The 21,082-nt window shown below is 56.3% G+C and overlaps 1 protein-coding gene across 1 annotated transcript in view; it reads right to left on the reverse strand.

The window, feature by feature from the left end:
- Positions 1-18,827, reverse strand: part of PRKD2 (protein kinase D2) — a 31,528-nt gene extending 12,701 nt beyond the window's left edge. Inside the window, exons 1-11 of the mRNA XM_044759295.2 lie at positions 18,508-18,827; positions 17,816-18,222; positions 15,501-15,639; positions 12,096-12,227; positions 8,363-8,517; positions 8,037-8,259; positions 5,915-5,992; positions 5,682-5,835; positions 3,050-3,167; positions 2,163-2,240; positions 598-856 (exon numbers count right to left, since the gene is read on the reverse strand). Coding sequence (XP_044615230.1) covers positions 598-856; positions 2,163-2,240; positions 3,050-3,167; positions 5,682-5,835; positions 5,915-5,992; positions 8,037-8,259; positions 8,363-8,517; positions 12,096-12,227; positions 15,501-15,639; positions 17,816-18,055 — 1,576 coding nt within the window. The 5' untranslated portion in view covers positions 18,056-18,222; positions 18,508-18,827. The remainder of the gene's footprint in view (positions 1-597; positions 857-2,162; positions 2,241-3,049; positions 3,168-5,681; positions 5,836-5,914; positions 5,993-8,036; positions 8,260-8,362; positions 8,518-12,095; positions 12,228-15,500; positions 15,640-17,815; positions 18,223-18,507) is intronic.
- Positions 18,828-21,082: the final 2,255 nt, after the last annotated feature.

A 21,082-nucleotide genomic window follows, 5' to 3' on the forward strand; every position in this document is an offset into this window, starting at 1 on the left:
CCTCTGACCGCCCTTTGCCTCTGCCTGACCTGCTTTCCCATTTGCCACCCCCTACACCTTGCCTTGATCCTCAGTTTCCAGGTCTCAGCCCAGATGTGGCCTCCTCCGAGAAGCCCTCCTGGATACCCAGGCTGGGTCAGGCACCTCCTCTGGGCTCCCCTAGCCCTCCAGGTCCCATGTCCCAGCCCTGCTCACTCTGGGTCATCACTGTCTGAGGACAGCTCCATCTCCCCCATTGGACTGTGAGCCCCGTGAGGGCAGCTCCTGGGCTGTCTTGGTCACAGCTGTGTCCCCAGCACTGTCTGGCACAGGCCAGGCACAGGGGAGGCACTCAGTAAATGCATAAATTAAAAAGTCTGAACTCACAATTTGGGGGAGTCGTCACCACCTTGGACAAGACTCAGAAAGGGGAAGTCACGTGCCCAAGGCCACACACCAGGTCCAGGGCCAAAAGGAGATTTGGACCCAGGTCTGCTGAGTCTAGAAGCCACATTCGCCACTGTGCCATTCCCTGCCCTCCCCTGACTCTTCCCTCCCCAGGACCCTGCCCAAGCCCTCCCAGATCCATCCTCTCAGGGACCCGGGGTAGGGACTTACTGTGGGGTGTGTGGCCCGGGGGGCTCGGTGCGTCTTGGAGGATGACGGGCATCAGGGCCTGGCGGATGGCCGTCTCCCAGCCCCGGGCCGCCTCGGCCCCCTGCACGCTGGGCCCTCCTGGGACCCCGCCAGGTGTCTCGCCCACAAAGTAGGTGGCATTGGCAGTGACGATCTCAAAGCAGTGTGGGTTGGTGCCTGGCGGCACGAGGCTGAAGTTCTGGGAGGGCTCCACCGAGAGGATTTCTGACAGTGGAATTTCCTGGCAGGACACAGAGCCAGCGCAGGTGAGGATGCCAGGCAGAGTATAAGGCTCCCCTCACCTCGAAGAGCATGAAGAGTCCAGTGTCAGTGAGGAAGGACCTAGTTTGTGTGGATGGGTCAGGAAACGCCGCCCAGTGGAAGTTACACTGAAGCAGAGACCAGAAAGGTAAGAAGAAGCCAGCAGGTGGAGAACTGGAGCAACCAGCATGTGCAAAGGCCCTGAGGTAGGAAAGGCTTATGTTCAAGGAACATGCCATATCCCCATCACATGGATGGTGCCTGGAACCCAGCAGGTGTGCCACGTTTGATGAATAAATGAAGGACATAAGACCAGGGCCAGGCCACACAGGACCTCATGGACCACAAGGAGGAGCCTGGGCTTTGTCTCCAGGGACCTGGGGAGCCATGGAAGGGTTTAGAGCAAGGGAGGGGCAGGTCTCTCCGGCTGTGTGGAGGGTGGATGGGAGATGACAGGACTGAGCTAGGAGACCAGGAAGGAGGCTGAGGGGACCTGGGGAGGAGAGAAAGGGCAGGGTCTACGGGCAGGGAGAGTGTGCTTTGAAAAGGGTTGAAAGAGAAAGGAGGGTAGGAGGGTAGGAGGGTGGGAGGGTGGGAGGGAAGGAGGAAGAGCAGAATGAAAGAGGCACAGACTTATGTAGCCAATAGAACAGGAGACAGAAGCGTGGCAGTGGGGACCGCATTTTAGCGTGGTTGGAGCAAGACCGGAAGGATGAGAAGGAGCCAGCCCCAGGGAGTGCAAGGAGGATGCTCCGGAGCCGGTAACAGCCAGGCACCTGGCTTTATTCTAAGGGCAGAGGGAGCCATGGAGGGTGCCGAGGGTTTTAATCGACTCCTCTGGCTGCTCTGTGGGCAAAGACTGCGGGGGCAGAAGCAAGGACCCTGGGACGAGGCTGCTACAACAACCCTGGGGAGGGGGACACCGTGCTGACATGGGAGGGGTGATGGATGCACATAAATAACCCAATACAGTAATTATAAAGGAATCATGAGAACACATGCCAGGCCCTCAGCTAATTGCAGATTCTCTCTGAATGGTGAGAGACTTTAGGCACAGAGACAGGTGGTGAGTTGCCCGGGTGCCCCAGCTGGAAAGCGGTGGTGTTGGGATCAAACCCACGGGCAGGGCGGCCAGGTAGGGGCACCTGCGGATGGGAGTGGGCCTGCAGTGGGTGAGGAGACAGTGTGATGGGCGGGCGGGCGTTTGGCTGGAGGAACTGGCAGAGGAGTGGAGAAGGCGGCGGCGGGCAAAGGGGGCAGGCTGGGGGAGCTGCGGGGAGGGCCACCTTGTAGTATCTGTTGGTCGTGTTGTTCTGGAAGAGCGTGATGCACTTGCAGTCCAGGCGCCAGTAGTGCCGCTTCCTCTGTTGGGAGAGGTTCCGGAGACGTGAGGCCCACCATGCTGCCTGGGCCCCGCCCTTCCCCAGCCAAGCCCCGCCTCTAACGCTAGCCCCGCCCACCTGGCCCCGCCCCGCCCCTCCCATCCCTATAACCCACCCCTCTAATTCTAGCTCTACCTCCGCACAACCCCACCCCCCACCTCGTCCCCTTCTCAAACTAACCCTGCCCCTCCCTCCTTAGCTCTGGCCCTGTCCCACCTTGCTGCACCCCATAACCCCCTCTCTAACTTTAGGTCAGTCTCCAGCCTGACCCTTCTCTGACCCTAACCCGGCCTCACCCCTATCTCCTGCTTCCCCAGACCCAGTGCCACCACGACAAGCCCTCCCCCACCTTTTTTCCAACTTCGCCCCACCTGGCCCCATCCCATACACCCCACTTCCTTGTTAACTCTATTTACGCTTCCAGCCCGGCCCAGCACCACCTGATCGCATCCTCTATGACCCCAACCCTTCTCGCCGCACCCCTAACTCCAGCTTCTCGCCTCCTGGTCCCACCCCTCTCTTGACCCTGCCCTAAACCCGCCTCTTCTCTAACTCCTGCCCCTCGCCTCGTCCCACCCTTATAACCCATCCCTCTAGTTCTAGCTCCGCCTCCAGAGTGGCCCCGCCCACACTGGCCCCGCCCAGCCCCGCCTCCTCCAGCTGGTCCTGCCCCACCCCTCGCTCTGGCCCCGCCCACCAAAACACCCCACCCCCACCCCCACCACCACCACCACCACCCCCCCCCCTCCAGCCGGTCCTGCCCGCCCCTAACTCTGGCCCCGCCCCCTCACCAGCGTGTCCTTGTTGCTGTAATGAACCATCCAACCCTCACGCAGCGTGGTGCTGGATTTCCGTGTCGTGTGTCTCACCGACTGCACTACCCTCATTAGGGGGATGTACCCCAGGGAGCTGAGGGTCGGAGGAGAGAAGGGGCGAGAGGTTAAAAGCAGAAAACAACCATAACTTCTGCGGCCGCAGCGGGCATCTCTGGGCAGCCGGGAGTGGGGAGTGGGGTTTCTGGCCACAATTTTTTCCCTTGTGGTTTCCAGATTCCCCACAATGGGGACGGGGACTCTTGAGAGGGCCAAATTAAGACGCTGGCTCCCGAAGTCAGGCTGCCTGGCAAATGACCTAACCTCTTCGTGCCTCAGTTTCTCCACCCAAAGGGGTTGCTGTGAGGAGTGAAAACCTTTCTTAGGAGCTTAGCACAGAGCTTGGCACACAGGGGGCCTCCAATAAGTGCTAATTAGTAGCGAGCCCATTGATGTGAGCCAGCTGTGTGACACTGGGTGAGTGACTCAACCTCTCTGTGCCTCATTCCCCTCCTCTGTGCGCATGCTATTATTGCAGTGACTTGCCTGACTCCAGATCCAAGAACTTCTTGATCCCTGCACTAAACCAGGCTTCGGTGGCCTTGGGACTTCCCTTTGCCTCTCTGAGACTCGGTTTCCTCAGGTGTGAAATAGCTGCCTCTCTCAACACCTTCCTCCTCCAAGCCCCTCAAGGTCCACCTCTGACAGCCCATATTCTGTTACTAAACACCCCCAGGAAAGACCTGGGCGAAAGGGAATCTGACATTCCAGGCTGCTCGGCTCGGGTGGCAGCACTGGAAACCCTCCACGATCCCTGTGACCTGAAGAGCCATCCCCCCTCTGGCCTTGTCTCCCACCCTTTACCCTCGCCCTCCCAGCTCCAGCCACACTCGGCTCCTTGCTGTTCCCGGAATATGCTTAGTGCCACCTCAGTGCCTTTGCACGTGCTGTGGTCCCTCTGTTTGGGACACTCTTCCCCAAATATCTCCCATGCGGCTCCTGCCCTCCCCTCCTTCAGGTCTCTTCAAGTGTCACCTCCTCAGAGATGCCTGCTTGAAGGACCCGGGCTAAAATAGCACGTTTCCATTCTCTGTCCCCTCTCATTGCTTCATTTTTATTTTATCTTGGATAGCCATTATCGATACCTTACGCTCTGGATGCATGTTCAATTAGCTGCCTGCCCACTAGCATGTCAGCTCCATGAGGGCAGAGACGTTTACTGTTTTGTCCACAGCCGTGTGTCTGGATTCTAGAACCCAGTTGGCGCTCACTGGCTATCCACTGAGACACCGTGGAAGCGGCCGCATGTTTATGCTGTCCTGGCCTCTGGGGTGCGGGCTCAGCTCCTCTCTCTTATTCATTACTGGGCAAAGCCCCTGAGCCTCACTCTTCTCACCTAGAAATGGGGATAATGACCCTCATGCGAAGGATTGAGTTCAAGAACAAATGCTTCAATGGACGCGCTCCACAGCCCAAGATTATTTTTATAAATCAGGCACTCATTATTAAAATATTTTTGAGCCTCTCCCCTCAATACATGCACATTTATGTAATACCTTATGCGGTTACATATAACTCAGCAAGAGCTTCACCTGCAGGATCTAAGGGAATTCACACAATCTCCGTGAGGCAGGTGCCATCAGCGCCCCAGGGGAAACTGAGGCACATGGCAACGTGACCAGCAGTTTAAGTGGCGGAGCTGGGACCTAGGCCTGGCTGTCCCGGCTGTCAGCCCCCAGCGCCCCCAGGGCCCTGCTGTCTTCCTGCCCCTCCAGGAAGGGGGACCTGACCTTCCACACCCCTGTCTGAAGCCAGGCCCCATCCTGGGCACTCGGAAAACAGACACATCTCCTCGCCCTCCAGCCCTGGAGCTCACAGGCTGGTGGAGGTGAAGAAATGGGAATTCCACTTAATTTAATTTAATATTAATAATTTAAAATGAGGCATTAAGTAAAAGTTAGTATTCTTTTTCAGAGCTTCCATGCCAGAAGAAAGCCATTGCCCGTCGGGTCCTTGGGGAATGTCCTTCCGTCCCCATTTTACAGACGGGAAGACAGAGGTACCCAAAGGGGAAGGGACTTGTTTAAAGCCATCTAAGTGAATCTGAGGACAAAATGGGTGAAAGAAATGGACATTTTCCCTTCCTTTCTAAGATTTAGTGCTCTGTGATAAGAGCGAACACTATTTGACACTTACTGCATACCAGGCACTGTTTTAGGTACTTAAATTGTATTCATCCATTTCCTCCTCACACTAACCCCATAATCCCCCTTTTACTGATGAGGAAGCCAAGGCCCAGAGAGGCTAATCTCCTGCCTAAGGCCACACAGGGTTGCAGAGTCCATGTTCTCACTCACTCTCTGTACTGTCGCTTTGCAATGCAGACTGTTTCTGAAAGGACCCACCCGAAACTGACTCCAGTGGCATCCTCAGAAATACAATATAAATTAAAATAGGCTTCGATGAAAAATTTTAAAAAATGTAAATCAGGAAAAAAGGTTACATTCAGAAATAAAGTGTGGGTGCTGAAGCAGGTCCACCTTGGGAGCCTGGGAAATTTACAAGTCGAGGGGGCGTCCACCCGCTGTGAGACGGGGAGGGCCCCGGGTACCTCTGTGCCTTGGCTCCCTCGCCCTCGTCCTCTTCACTGGCGTGGAGGGCGCTCTCCGAGTGGGAGCCTGGGATGACACCGGCGTCGTCGGGCTCATCCATGAGGGCGCTCTTGTCGGCCTCACTGAAATCAGTTGCCTCCTCCATCGGCACATCTGGAGCGACAGGGACATCAGAGGGGCCTTCCCCCGGTCCTGCCCCCGCCCGCTTCCCGCTCGGCCCCCGGCCTCTTACCTCCGTTGATGAGCGCCTCCCCTAAGCAGTCATTAGGGACGCGGGTGGCACAGCGTTTGTGACAGTTAAACTTGCAGTCTGGCAGGGGGACAGGGAACAAGGAGACAGGTGTCAGGGGGAGAAGTCACCTGCAAGGGCTGAATCTGGACTCCGGACTCCCAGGCTCCAAAGGGCCTGCTCTTGCTGTTCGCGGCAGGGAACCCAGCCGACCCTTCCCTGGTCGTCCCCTCCTTGAGCCTTGAGCCCATTTCCCCAATTATGGAGACGCTGGATTAAACAGTAGGGCCAGGTGAGTGTCTGTGGCTCTAAAACCCTAGGACTCTAAGGGACTAAAGTTCAAACCGCGTAAATATCCATTACCCTAGACCCCTAAAATTCTAGAATGTAATGGGGTCTAACGTTCTATGATTCCAGACTTTGAACACTCGACGGCAGGCTTCCTCAACCTGTGGCACTATGAACGTTCTGGGCCGGATAATTCCTTCTCGTGGAGAGCTGTTCTGTGCATCACAGAACGGTTAGCAGCCTCTCTGACCTCCACCCACTAGACGCCAGTAGCCTCGCCCTCACATGGCAAACACGATGTCTCCCAACATCCCCTGCGAGGGGGTAGGCAAAACTGTCCCTGGTGAGAACCACTGCTCTAGAGTTGGATGATTCCAAGCTTCCAGGATGCTGTCCATCAAAGACTTTAGAATTTGATGAAAACCTTTTTTCTAAGGCTCTGTGATTCTAGATTTCTAAGACGCTAGGTTTGATGTCTAAGTTTCTAGAACTCTACACACCCATGAGAGTACTGTTCTATGATTCTAGGCTGTTAAGACTCCTTGATGTCCCAGGTTTTAGGGTTTTCTATATCTAAACTCTAGAATTCTGTGACTTCTCAACCTCCAGAAGCTGATGATTCCAAGGTTCTAGGATTCTCTATGTCCAAGATTCTAACACAATGTTTCTATGGTTCCTTAGCTCTAGACATCTAAGATTCTAGAACCTGCTTGTTCCAATGAATTCTAGAATTGGATGGCTCTAAGTTCTTATGGATCTAGAGTTCCGACATTCTAGAATTGGATCATTCAAAGTTCTGGAGTTCTAGATTTCTAGGACTCTAAGATTCCATGCTTCCAAGTTTATATAATTCTAGACTTCTAAAACTCGAATTTGATGCTTCTAGGCTTCTATTATTCTCAAATCCTATGGTTCTAAAGTTCTAATATTCTGAGAATCTATAATTTGTAGTTCTAAGAGTCTAAAGTTCTATGGTTCTTTTCGCTGAATCCTACAACCCAGAATTCTTTTTTTTTTTTTTTGAGGAAGATTAGTCCTGAGCTAACATCTGCTGCCAATCCTCCTCTTTTTGCTGAGGAAGACTGGCCCTGAGCTAACATCCATGCCCATCTTCCTCTACTTTATATGTGGGACGCCTCCCACAGCATGGCTTGCCAAGCAGTGCCATGCCCACACCTGGGATCCGAACTGGCTTACCCCGGGCCGCCAAAGCAGAACGTGCACACTTAGCCACTGTGCCACCAGGCCGGCCCCCTACAACCCAGAATTCTTGAATCCTATTTCTAAGGTTCTATGATTCTAGAATTCTCAAGTACTACAGTCTTAGAATTCTGTGCCGGGGCCGGCCCCATGGCCGAGTGGTTAAGTTCGTGTGCTCTGCTTTGGCAGCCCAGGGTTTCGCCAGTTCACATCCTGGGCGCGGACATGGCACTGCCCATCAAGCCACGCTGAGGCGGCGTCCCACATGCCACAACTAGAAGGACCTACAACTAAAAGTACACAACTATGTACCAGGGGGCTTTGGGAGAAAAAGGAAAAAAAAAATCTTAAAAAAAAAAAAAGAATTCCATGCCAAGTGTCTTATGAATCTAAATTTCTAAGGTTCCAGGATTCCAAGGTTCTAATGACCGAGGTTCTAGGATTCCAGAGTTCCAATGGTTCTAGAACCCCAGGATTCAGGGCCCTCCCTTTCTGAGGCCCGGTGCTCCTGAGGATCAGAATACTGAGATTCTGTGTCCCTCCACAGGCCCAGCTGGGATCCTCAGCCTCTGAGCATGTGTGGGGGGCGCTCTGACCCTGTCTGTCCCCCGCGCCACCCGTGGGGGCCCCCGCTGACCTTTACACTGCAGGCCCTGGCGGAAGAGACCCTTGAGAAGTTTCTTGCAGGCCTGGCACACGGTGGGCCGCGTGTAGCTGTGGATGAGGAAGGTATGTGGCACCTTGACCTTGGAGAGCAGCATCTTGTCCAGCTCGATGGGGCGGCCGGTGTAGGATGAGGCGGAGGAGGAGGAGGACGATGAGTGGGGGCGGCGAGGCAGGAGCTCGGTGGTGCTCCGGTTCTACCGGTCAGCAAGAGTGGAAGGAGAACATCAGTGCCTTGTCGCTCGTCCTGGGCCCCGCCACCCCCCGGCCACCAACCTGTCCCCCTCCCCAGCCCCTCACCAGCTCCTCAGCCGTGCAGGGCAGGGACTCAGAGGTGCCGAGGCGCACCGAGTGGCCACTGGCCAGAGACGTGGACGACAGGCGCCGCTTGCGGGCCCCGCTGCAGTTGTTGGGGATGCTGAAGGCGCAGCGTTTGTGGTAGTTCAGTCCGCAGCCTGCGGGGGGCGCCAGACGGTCAGAGACACAGCCTCCACCCGCCCGGGCTCGAAAGCTCCACCCGCCCCGCGCCCCCCCTCCTTTTCTGGAGATCTGGGAGACAGCAGATCCCTCAGGACGCCTCAGGAGTGTGATTAACGTCAAACTACGAAAAAAACCAATTCAGGCAGAACTGCTAAGGGCCCAGAGGACTCCAGCAGGCAACGCACGGGGAGCAGGCGACGCGCCTGCTGAGGACAAAGGGAAGACGGACTGGGCCGCCGAGGGAGGAAGCCACAGCCACGTGACCAGTTGCAGAAATGAGTTAGGAGAATTTCTTCCTTCTTTTGTAATGAATATGTGTGTGTGTGTGGCAAATACTTTTGTTTTCTTTCCTCTTCTATCCCCTTATCACCTAATAAAGGATATTAATAAATAATTAACTGTTTCGTGGTATTTAAGTTACAGGATATCGAAGGAGAAGATGGAAGAGCAGCCAAGGACGCATCGTCTTCTGGGGAAGGGCTAGCGTGGTTTGGGTTCCGCTCAGGATGCTATTATAGCAGGTGGCAGTATGACTGTTAATTTCGTTGTTTCTTCTTTTAATCCTCGTCTATGAAAGAATCAGGCTCAGCTTGTCCTTTCCTACTGGATTTCCTGAATCCTTGCTCCAATACCTCTCCGGGGATTCCAAATGGTTCCAGGATCGCTCTTTGTTCTGGAGCGAAGAACGTTCCTCCAGCGTTCGGAAGCTGTGTTCAGAACGCTGCATGGAGCCTTCGGGTCGCCCGCCTGTGGCAGCCTTTCCGGCCCAGCACTTCCTCATCAGAGGCACTGGCTTGGATGCTGGGTGTAATGCTGCCGAGGCAAAGTCTGAGGACCCCCACGGGCGCTGCGAGAAGAGCTTCAGCACGGCAAATGGTCTTTGCATCCAGAAACCACTTCCCAGTTCTGGCCTTTAATCACTCACATGCTTCATGGAATTTCAGAATCTCTTCCATGAGTCCCAGTGGGAGTATCAAGGGGAAGTTAAACTCCATCATCCGTGATGCTGGGCCAGTGAAGTCCGTGTGAAGAATGCCCTTTAGAATTTGATGACACCAGGGTTGTGCCATGACCAAGGTTACACAGGCCAAGACCTCGGGAGCTGGACACGGTGTGTGAATGATGGCCATACTGATGGCAGCTTTGAATGCACTGCATCAGTTTTCTGCAGGCCTGCCATGGCTATTATCCCAACAGTCCTTAAATAATGCCACAAGTAGATTTAAGGCTGCATGCTAATAATCCTAGTTGATGAGACAGGTCCTCCGGAACATGGGTATCCAAGACTCTGGATTTCCATAGAAGCACGATAGCCATGAAGCTGGAGATCCTTAGACACTGAGACATCCGAGAATATGCCTCTAACTGCAGGGCACACTGAACAAACAGCGGAGGTGCAGATCCTCATGGAAGAATGGACAGTCCTCACCTGCTGTGTGCAGAGCATAGCCAAGGCGGGGGTGTGGCCTTCATCTTCAGGCGGGGCGAGGTCTCAACATTCTCAGACGCATCAAAGATGGGAACCGTAGGGGACTGGCCCCGTGGCTGTGTGGTTAAGTTCACACGCTCCGCTGCAGGCGGCCCAGTGTTTCATTGGTTCGAATCCTGGGTGCGGACATGGCACTGCTCATTAAACCACACTGAGGTGGCATCGCACATGCCACAACTAGAAGGACCCACAACGAAGAATATACAACTATATACCGGGGGGCTTTGGGGAGAAAACGGAAAAAATAGAATCTTTAAAAAAAAAAAAAAAGATGAGAACCATGGACCAGCAGATCCTAACCTTGAGACATCCTGCCTATGGTTTTTAAGTCTGATTTAAGGCAATGTGTCTGGGTGCCTGTCACAGAGTGAACATTTGTGTCCACTCCCCCAAATGCATATGTTGACGCTCTAACCCGCAGTGTAACTGGATTTGGAGACGGGGTCTTTAAGAGGTAATTAAGGGGCCAGCCCCGTGGCCGAGTGGTTAAGTTCGCACACTCCACTTTGGCAGCCCAGAGTTTCACTGGTTCGGATCCTGGGCACGGACATGGCACCGCTTGTCAGGCCACGCTGAGGCGGCATCCCACATGCCACAACTAGAAGGACCCACAACTGAAATATATAACTATGTACTGAGGGGATTTGGGGAGGAAAAGGAAAAAAAACAGATTGACAACAGTTGTTAGCTCAGGTGCCAATCTTTAAAAAAAAAAGAAATATCTAAAAGAAACCAATAAGAGGTAATTAAAGTTAAATGAGGCCATAAGGGTGGGCCCTGATCTGATGTGTCTGGGGTCCTTATAAAAGGAAGACCCTTCAGAAATCGCTGTCTCTCCACACACCACGTGAGGACACTGTGCGATGGCAGCCATCTGCAAACCAGGAAGAGGGTTCTCACCAGGAACCGAACCCTGTCGGAACCTTAATCGTAACCTTTCCAGCCTCTGCAATTGTGAGAAATAAGTGTCTGTTGCTTAAGCCTCTCAGCCTGCAGTGTTTTGTTCTGGCGGCCCCAGGAGATGGACATGCTAAGGTGACAGGGGTGGACTCTGACGGTCAGCTTCACGTGTCCACGTGGCTAGGCCAGCATCCCCAGTTATTGAAACACTCATGTAGGTGCTGCTTGTAGAAGGATTTTGTAGATGCGATTCAAGTCCGCAGTCAGGTGACTCTAAGAGAGGGCGACTGTCCTGGTTAATCTGGGTGGGCCTGTTTCAATCAGTTGAAAGGTTTAGAAAGCAGAGCTGAGACTTCCCGGATGAAGAAATTCTGCCTGTGGAGAGCAGCTTCAGCTCCCGCCTGTGAGTTCCAGCCTGCGCCTTCCTGACGGGCGGTCGGACAGACTTCAGAGCTGCCTGGCCAGCCTCTACAATCCTGTAAGCCAATGCCTTCCAAAAATCCCTTAATATGTATACCTCCGACTGGCTCTATATCCGGGATTGAGCCCTCACTGATAAAGTCTCCGCCTTCTTCCCTGGGCATCCCGCTTTTTCTTCCCCAAGCTCCGCCCTTTACCTCTCCCTCGGAGCCCCACCTCCGGAGCTGAGCCCCACCCAGGCCCCGCCCCACCAAAGCCATGCCCCTGCCACGATTCTAGCTCCTCCTCCAAGCCCTGCCCCGCCCCCTATGCTCCGCCTCCCGGCCCTGAGCCCCACCCAGGCCCCGCCTCCCGCCCCACCTCCAACTCCTCCCCCAAGCCCTGCCTCTGGGCTCTTACCTCCCCAAGCTCCGCCCTTTACTTCTCCCTCGGAGCTCCACCTCCCAGGCTCCACCCCCAAAGCTGAGCCCCACCCAGGCCACGCCCCCTGAGCACGCCTCCAGCTCCTCCCCCAAGCTCTGCCTCTGGTTCGTCTCTCTCCAAGCCCCACCCCCTAGGCTCCGCCTCCCGGCCCTGAGCCCCACCCAGGCCCCGCCCTCCGCCCAAGCTCCGCCCCTGCCCCCGCCTCCAGCTCCTCCCCCAAGCCCTTCCTCTGGGTCCTTCCTTCTCCAAGCCCCGCCTCCAAGGCCACGCCCCCTGCCCGCGCCTATCTCGTGGCCCCGCCCCCCGCCCCTTCCCTCTCACCGTCACACTTGAGGCCCTGGCGCACCAGGCCAAAGAGCATCTCCCCGCAGTGATCGCAGAAGGCGGGCGCCCGGTAGGAGTGCACCGTGAGGGCGTGCGGGCGGATCTGGAAGTCCTCGAAGGTGGCCGAAGCTGCAGGGAGGGGCAGATGGTGGAGTCGGGGCGGCAGAGGCTGTCCCGCCCCGCACTCCCGTGTTTCTCACAGCCCCCAAGCTGCAAGGCTGGCGCTGTCCTGCCTGCATTCACCCGCATACTTCATGGGTTCAAATCACATCTCCACTACTGGGCAAAACAGCCGTGCTGGAGACAGGGGGGAGGCGGGTGGGGAGGCGTCGAATGGGGATGCAGTCTCCGCTTTGCAAGGTGCAAGGAGATTGGTTGCACGACAATGTGAATGTAACGAACACTACTGAACAGCAGACTTAAAAATGGCTAAGGTGGGGGCCGGCCCTGGCGGAGTAGTTAAGTTCATCCGCTCCCCTTGAGTGGCCCAGGGTTTCATGGCGCCGCTCATCAGGCCACGCTGAGGCGGCGTCCCACATGCCACAACCAGAAGGACCCACAACTGAAAATACACAACTAGGCACCTGGGGGCTTTGGGGAGAAAAAGGAAAAATTTTTTTAAATCTTAACCAAAAAAAAAGGCTAAGATGGTAATCTTAAGTATATTTCACAATTAAAAATTTTTAAATAAAAATAATATAAATGCCTGGGTCCCACCCTTGGAGTTTCTGATCTCCTTGGTCTGGGGTGGAGCCTGAGCACCAACAGAAAAACACAAACACCTGTGTATTCTAGTTTTCTCATCTTTAAAATGGAAATTCCACAAATATTTACTCAGTGTCGTTCCAGGCAGTAGGGACACCACATGGAGCAAAACAGAGAAAATCCCTGCCTGGCCTCTAGTGAGGGACACGGACAAATACCATAAATATTCTTATTTAACACTCACCCAATCTAGCAGTTACTCTGTGCCAGGCACTGCTCTAAGTACTTTAAAATACTAACGAATTTAGCCCTCTCAAGAGCCCCTGTGAGGTACATCCTGTTGTTCTGCTCGCTTTCTAGAGGAGGAGACTGCAGCACAGACAGGTTAAGCAACTTGCCCAAGGTCACACAGCCAGCAAGTCACAGAACTTGCATTTGAACCCAGGCCCCTGTGGCTCGAGAGTTCAGGCTTTCAGCAGTGGACTCACTGCCTCTCTGAAATGTTTACGTAATAAAATATACAGCAGGTTAGAAGTCAGTAAGTGCTTAGGAGGAAAAGTAAGCAGGGAAGGGAGAAACGGAAGGTGCAAGAGGTACACTTTTAAAGAGGTGGCAGGGAAGGCCTCCTGGAGGAGGTGACGTGAAGGCAAAGGCCTCCTTCAGGAGGTAAGGGAATGAGCCGCACAGGTGTCTAGGAAAGACCACGCCCAGTATCATACCAGCACCTCCTTAGAGATTCCTTTTTAAGGGTTAAATGAGTATGTGGAAAATCCTTAAAACAGTGCCTGGTACATAGAAAGGGCTTACTAAATGTTAGCCATTATTTTAAACATTTCATTTTGAAGTGAAGTCTCGTTCCTCTTCCCCCCCCCAAAAAAATTTCAGTCTAATATTAAGCTATTTTTCTTAGTATTATACAACAGACAGAGGACTCGCTGTGCCAAGCACTGTTGACACATTCAGAATAAAGCTATGAACAAAACAGATTTACACCCAACTCTTGGGGAGTGGACATCTTTTGGGGAGACAGACAAGAAACATAAACACATAAATAAACAAGGAAATGCCAGACAATGGAGGAAATGGCATTTAAGCTGAGATCCAAATAACAAGAAGGAACTAGCTATGAGGAGATGGGCGGGGAAGCATGCCAGGCATCAAGAACAGCAAGTGCAAAGGCCCTGAGTTGGGAGGGAGCTTAGTTTGTTTACAGTACAGAGGGCAGGCAAGCACAGCTGGAACAAAGAAAGTCAGGAGGACAGTGCTAAGAATGAATTCGGGGAACTGGAAGAGGTCAGGTCATGAATAGCCTTGAGGCCATTTTGAGGAGTTTGTGTTTTACTCCAAGGGTAATGGGGAGCCATGGGAGAATTCAGAGCAGTGGAGTGCCATGATCTGACTTGGGTGCTACTGCTTTAGTCTAGGCAGGAGGTGATGGTGGCTTGGATGAGCAGAGGTAGTAAGAAGTAGATTCAGGATGTTCACTGAAGGTAGGACCAATAGGTTTGATGATGGATCAAGCAAAGGAGTGAGAGAAAAAGAGGAATCAAGGATGCCCCAAGGTTGAGGGCAGGAGCGCCTGAGTGAATGGCGATGCCCTTCACTGAAACGGAGAAGATGGCGGGGAGAGCAGGTTCAGAAGGCGAAAATCAAGATGTCTGTCATGGAGAGGCCATATCTGAGAGGCCCAGAGACGCCAAGGATGAGGGAGACAGCTAGGTGGACAAGACTTGGGTTTAGGGGAGAGACCAGGATGAAGACGAAAATCCAAGAGTTGCCAGGGTATCTAAAACCGCAATGCATAAATCCAAACTTCTAATTGTCATCCATCCATTCACCACATTTTACTGAGCATGCAAGGGGGCCGGGGCGGGGGGGGGGGGGGGGTGTGGGGGGGGGGTTGGGGGGTGGGGTGGGGAGGGAATACAGCCGTGAATAAGGCAGATCCCTCCCCCGCCTCCCACCCCGGAAGGAACCGAGGGCTATAGACTCGTCTCAGGTGCTGAGAGCTTGTGCATCTAGAAAGTGGGAATGGCCAGTGGGTGTCCTAGATTCTGGCTGCAAACACAGGAGCCCAGGTTTCCTCTCCCTGACAGTCTGATCTCCTTGGGGGGAGCCCTGGGCATCAGACCATTTTTAACTTTATATCAAAGTATAACATGTCTAGAAACGGACACATCAGAAGTGCCCCGCTCAGCGAACTGTCAGACTGGGCACACCGTGTCCCCAGCATCCTGATGGATAAACGGAAGCGTATCCAGTTCCCGCAAAGCTGGCTCGGGCTGCGCCCCCAGACTCCACCTTCCGCAAAGGCACCCACTCTCCTGGCTTCTAACGCCGTAGAGTAAACGCATCGTCTTTGCGCTTCATACACGGAAGGATGCTCTGTAGATCCTGAGGTCTAACTGCTGTCTCTCAGCGTTAGTTTGCGAGATTCGTCCGCATCGCCATGGACCACTGATGCTGCACAACAGGGCTGTGCGAATTCCACGCTGCCCATGCCCCGCAATATATTTACCCATTCCGGGCCGGGAGTTTGTAAAAGCTCCCGAGGTGACTTTAATTTGCAGCCAGGGCTGAGAACCGCTGGCCCCTGACTTGAAGAAGCGAGTTTCTGGGCCCTTCTCCCCTCCCCCTCCTCCAGATGCCCCGCCTCCGCTCGAAGCTCCGCCCCTGGGCGGGGCCTCGGCCGCTCACCCGACAGCACCACCTCCACCAGATCGCCCTCCTGGATGTCTCCCGCCGAGCGCACGAGCTGCAGGAGGTTAGCCGACGTGGGGTCATGTTTGAAGAGCAGAATCTTGTCGTAAAGGCCGTAGAAGCCGCACTCGGGGAACTGAGGGGCGGGAGAGGGAGGTGGTGACGAGAAGGGCTCAGAGCGCCTGCAGCAGCGGTCTGAAACCCTCCCAGGGCAGGGCCGGCTGTTTCCCCCGGAAACTCGGAGACCCCTCGCTTCCTGCCTGCTCCCTCCCAAGCCCAGCTGGAGCCCGGCAGGGTGCCAGGGCCCCAGGTGTGCCGAGAGCGAGCGACAGCCAGAGCGTGATGGCTGGACTGGCCAACCGGGGTGGAAAGGAGAGTGGGCACCTAGAATTTTCCGGAGCCCGGGGTGAGGGGGGCGGCTGATGAGCACCCCCCTCCTTGATGCAACCCCACACACACCAACCAGCTTCCTTCCTGGATCTATTGTTGTCCTCGTTACCTGGCTCCAGGCCCAGCAGTGGGGCGGGGGGAGCTGAAAGGAGGGGACTTAGGACTCCCGGGGCGCGGAGGGGGGAAGGCGGGAGCTGGAGGTAGGGAAGGTGCCCCCCACTCAATGCCCAAAGGACCCAGGTGTACCGGTCCCCAGCTTGGGGGGGCAGGAAATGAAACCCGGTAGAACAGAAAGTGAAACTGCCCAGGTGGGGCAGCTGGAAGGAAAAAAAGAGGCCATTCCACACCTGGAAGGAGAGGATAGAAAATAAAAAGGGGGGGATGCGGTGGGGGGGGGGGGATGGGAGGGGAGGCCTGAGGAGGTGGGCTGAAGATCTGAGCATGGGACAAAGAATGTCACCCAGGGGACACTCTGCCCTCCCCCCAGCCTGCTTTCCCAAGGAGCAGGCTGAGCTGGGCCTGAAAGCTGGGCCTGCTAGTTTCGGGGTTTGGGGGGGCGAAGGCAGCCCTATGTGTTCTCGCCTGCCGGGAGAGGGTCCACAGCGACCAGGACTCCCTGGGCCCTGACTGCCTGGGAGGTCTTTCTCTCAGCCTCAGTTTCCTTGTCTGTGAAGTGGGGGAGTTGGCCCAGTTCCCCATGTTTCTCTGAAGCCCAAAGAATTCATTTCCAGGAGTCTGAGAAGCTTCTGGAATTTGGATATTTGGGGATTCCCGCATGGTCCCATTGCAGGATTCTACATTCCAGACCCCAACATATTCTCATTACACGTTTTAGGATTTCAACAACGCAGATGAGCAGTAGTCTAATATTTTATTGTTCTACGAATCTGACAAACTAGGATTCTAGGAATATTGGAGTTTCTTAGCATTGAAGGATTTCAATAAGCCAGCATCCCCAAATTCTAACATTCTAACACTCTAGGATTCCAACAACCCAGGAACCTAATATTCCAACATTTTAATGTTTTAGTATTTCAACAACCTAGAATTCTAACGTTTGAACAGTTTAATATCAGAGGCGTTCAATTACCCAGCAGTTGCATATTCCAACACTTTAGAATTCTAATAGTCTAACATTTTTACAGTCTAGAATCTCAACAGCAGACAAGGCCACTATTCTAACTTTCAACATGCTAGGATTCAAACATTGGGATCCACCTGATTCCCTCTTGCAAAGATCCCCAGCCCCCCACCTGGTGACCCTGGTGTCTGAAGCTGAGAGTGGGGTGGGATTGGGGAAGACCTGTTAAAACAGGCCAGCATCAGACCTCGGGGGTGGGGACACGGGGATTAGGAGAGGGGACAGAGTCCCCAGAGCCTCTGGGCGTTCCGACGAGGTGCCGGCCCCGCTGCCCACATTTCGCCCTGGGGGAGGGCAGAGATCGGGCTCCGAGACCTCACTTGCCCCGGGCAGCCAGCGCAGGCGCGCGCGCGTGCACACACACACGTCACCCGATCGCCTCGGCCAGCCCGGCTTCAATTTCTACTGTTTCCACCAAATGGGAGGTCAGGGATGTGCCAGGGCAAGGAGGTGCCCCCACATCTGCTGCCCCCAGCTGCCCCTTCCTCGCCGCGTCTACACCTGGCAGGCCCCTCCCTTCCTCCCTGCCTGCTGCAGAAAACAACAACAGGCAGGGACACGCAATTTGGGGAGGCCTCTGGGGCACCCCACCCCTACGCAGGCCTCCCTCAAACGGGTAGTGGGGTGAAGAGGCAACTCGGGGCCAGTGCCCACCCCTCAGTGGCCCGAGGCTTACACCCTCTTCCTCCCCAACCCTTACGCCAGGCTCCAGGTGGCCTCTGCCAGCGCCCCCTCCTCTAGACTTCTCCCCAAGCACGGTGGGAGGAACCCACGCCCTTACCTTCTGGTCCACGATGGAGCAAGCCAGCTGCTTCACATGGGCCAGCTCGGAGGCGGTGGGCAACAGCACGAACTCGCGGGTCAGCCCGATCTGGATGTGGAAGGAGACCCCGGGGCCCGGGGCCGGGACCTGAGGCAACAGCGGTGGCGGCGACTGCAGCTCCAAGCCGCCGATGAGCGGAGGAGACCCCGGCCCGGGAGAGCCCGGGAGCCCGGCGGAATGGGAGGGGGCGGCGGCCATGGGGGGAGGCCAGGGACCGGCCGCCCGGAGCCCACCCGGGATCCGGCTGGAGGAGGCTGGGGAAGCCGGGTCACTGGATCCGAGGGATGTCGTAAGCTGGTGGAGGGAGCGCGGGGATCCGAGAAGAGAAATCTAGCAGGTTGAGGGGATTCGAGGATGGCGTGAGCCTGAGAAATCAGAGAAAAAGGAATCTAGTGGATCAGACGCTCGGGAATCAAGGGATCACAGATGCTCAGACAGGAGAAAGTCAATGGTGCGGGGGACCCAGCGATTGAGAGATTCCAAGAAATCAAAGAAGAAAATTAGTAGGTCGGGGTCACAGGGATCAAGGAAGCCGAGGATCCAAAGGCCCCTTGGAGAGAGAAAGGATTACAAAGGGAACAGGGGGATCCCAGAATCCAGCGGCTCTAAGAGGATCCAATTAAGAAGAGGGCCCTAGGGATTCACCACACCTTGGGGATGGAGTGCAGGAGTCTCTGAGTCGGAGATCGAGTGGATCCCAGGGATCTGAGGGGCCCGGGGATGCGGCAGAGGGATCCCAAGAGCCAGGGTGCTAAGGAGGGAATCTCACGGGTCTCGGAAGTTGGAGGAAAGTTCGGTCCGGGGCCGCGGAGAAGGGGGCGTTCCCGGCAGCAGTGGGGGTGGGGCAAGGGAGGGTCTCCCAGCGCCGGGCGCCGGGCGCCGCTGGCTCTGGTTCCCCCTCCAAAGTTTAACTCGGCGGCGGCGGCCCAAAAGGAAGTGTCCGGAGCGACGGCTCGGCCGGCCAATCAGCGCCAGCCTCGGTGGCGTCAGAGAGGGCGGAGCCTGCCGAGGGGCTGGGGGCGGAAGGGGAGGGCGGGCGCGGGGCCTCCAAATTGGGGGTGGCAGGTCCCTGGCGCGTGTCCCGGGGTTTGCAGTGGGAGATGCGGGGCGGGGGGGCGGGACTGGTTCCTCTCCAACACACCCAAGTCTAGAAAGTTAACTTTTCCCCGAGCTGGAGAGGGAGGGACGAGCCCCCCTCAGCCCCCCGGGCCGCGGGCCGGGGCTGAGGAGGCGCCTGGCCCTTTAAGGACGGGGCCGTCTCGCCCGGCCTGCATCCGGCGCCCACCGCAGGGGAAGGGAGGGAAACGGGGTGTCGGGGCCGCTCGCCCTCCGGCCTCGGCCTCCTCCTGCCCGCGCCGCGCCCCAGCCCGTTCCGCGGGTGGGAGGACCCATGGCCCCGAGGAGCAGAGGTCCCGGCCTCGGGGCCGTCTCCAGCGCCCCTGGGCAAGGTGCACGGAGCGAACCCGAGGGGCCGGGCTGGGCTACCTGTGCGGGGAGCGGCAGGCACGGGGCGGCTGGAGAAAGGGTGTAGCTTCCTTCCGCCAGCTGCCCTCGCCACCCGTCAAAGGCTGGGGCGCCTGGAAGGGCTCTGGCAACCAGGGAGGACCACACATGCATAGTCCATAGATGGAGAGCCGACTGTTCTCCTGGGGGCGGGGGTCTTTCTCTGTGTGACTTCAGGTGGGTGGCTGCCCCTCTCTGAACCTGTTTGTCCATCTGTGAGATGGGATGGTAATAGGACGCTACCCCAGAGGGTCTTTGTGGGGACTCCTGTGACTGTAATGGTGCGTGGAACACAGCAGTTCGGTAAATGGGGGCTGTCACTGTAGTTTGCAGAGATAAAGGGGTGGGCACCTCAGGCTCTGGGTGGGTCTGTTCATTCACTCTGTCATCCAGCAAGTATCCATGGACAGCCTCCTGTGCCAGGCCTGTCGGAAAACACCTCTTCCGCCCGGTTCAGGAGCCATTCAGACTTGATTTCTCCTCCCCAGCTAATAATAAAAAAGTGGCCACCATTTCGTTTACATACAGGAAGCTGAACCCTCAGAGAGGCAAAATGACTTGTCCAGCCAGTCAGTCGCTCCCACCCCCACCCCACTCCCTTCCTCGAGGGGTCGAGGTCTGGTTGAGCTCCCCAGGCGCCCCAATAGGGCTGTGCCACCCTGCCTGTCTAGGTTCAAGACCAGCAGGGCTTGTTGGGGTCGGGGGCCACACTGTGAGCCCCCCTCGCTGGTGAAGGGCTGTTGGGGGCAGCTGAGGTTGGTACAGTATCGATTCTGTCACCACATCCGGGGGCTGGCTGGGGCTGGGGAAGGAAGGAAGTCTGAGGCTGGAGCGAAAACCCAAACCACCACCTGGGGAAGCTGCTCAGAGCCCAGAGGGATGAGGGGGGAGCCGGGGCTCCTGTCAGTGTCACCTGACGGCCACCTGCCCACCTGCGCCTTTTCCCTGGACAACCCAGAAGGTGCGCGCTAGCCTCATGCCCATCTGACAGAGGATGCTGAGGCCCAGAGAGGTGTTGGGACCTGCCCAAGGACACCTCGCTGGTAAGTGGTGGAGGCCTCAGCAAGCAGGAGTCACTCATGACTGGATACAAATCCTGACGACCTGCTGGGGATGTCGAGCGAGCCCCTGGAGCCCCCGCCTCCGTTGCATCCTCGTACCATGTGCATAACGCCTCCCACGTTCTGTTCAGCTGTTGTGAGGACCAGTGAAACGGCACGTGAAGAGCTCAGCGTGGGGTCTGCCTGGCGCCAAGTGCACAGTCAACCCCCTGGGAGATGGTAAGGGACTCTGGGGCGCCTGCAGTGCACACGGCAGAGGTGTCCTGTGCAGGCGGGTCCCGGCTCGCCCTTGCCACTCCATGCAGGCCCAGCGTGGGGGAGGCGGGGCAGGGAGGAAGGAGGTCCTGTGGCATCACACCTCTGGGGAGGGAGGAGTCTGGAGCAGAACCAGGGCTCTACCCCCACACCACGGCCCCTGGGGAGGGAGCACTTAGGGTCAGAAAGGAGGGGCACGGGGAGATTCGGTCCTGTGCCCTCACTTCCGTCCCTCCACCCACACCCCGCCCAAGCTCCGGGCCCCTCTCTGGCCCCCTGGCCCCACCACAAAACCCAAGCCCACCAGGTCCCCTCTCTCCAAGCTCCACCCACCCCAGGCAGAGCGTTACTCCTCCCCCAGAAGTCCCGTCCCCTCGTCCCCTCACAGTCAACACCGCCACCCATC

The sequence above is a fragment of the Equus asinus genome, chromosome 26, assembly GCF_041296235.1.
Source record: "Equus asinus isolate D_3611 breed Donkey chromosome 26, EquAss-T2T_v2, whole genome shotgun sequence".
Lineage (NCBI taxonomy): Eukaryota > Metazoa > Chordata > Mammalia > Perissodactyla > Equidae > Equus > Equus asinus.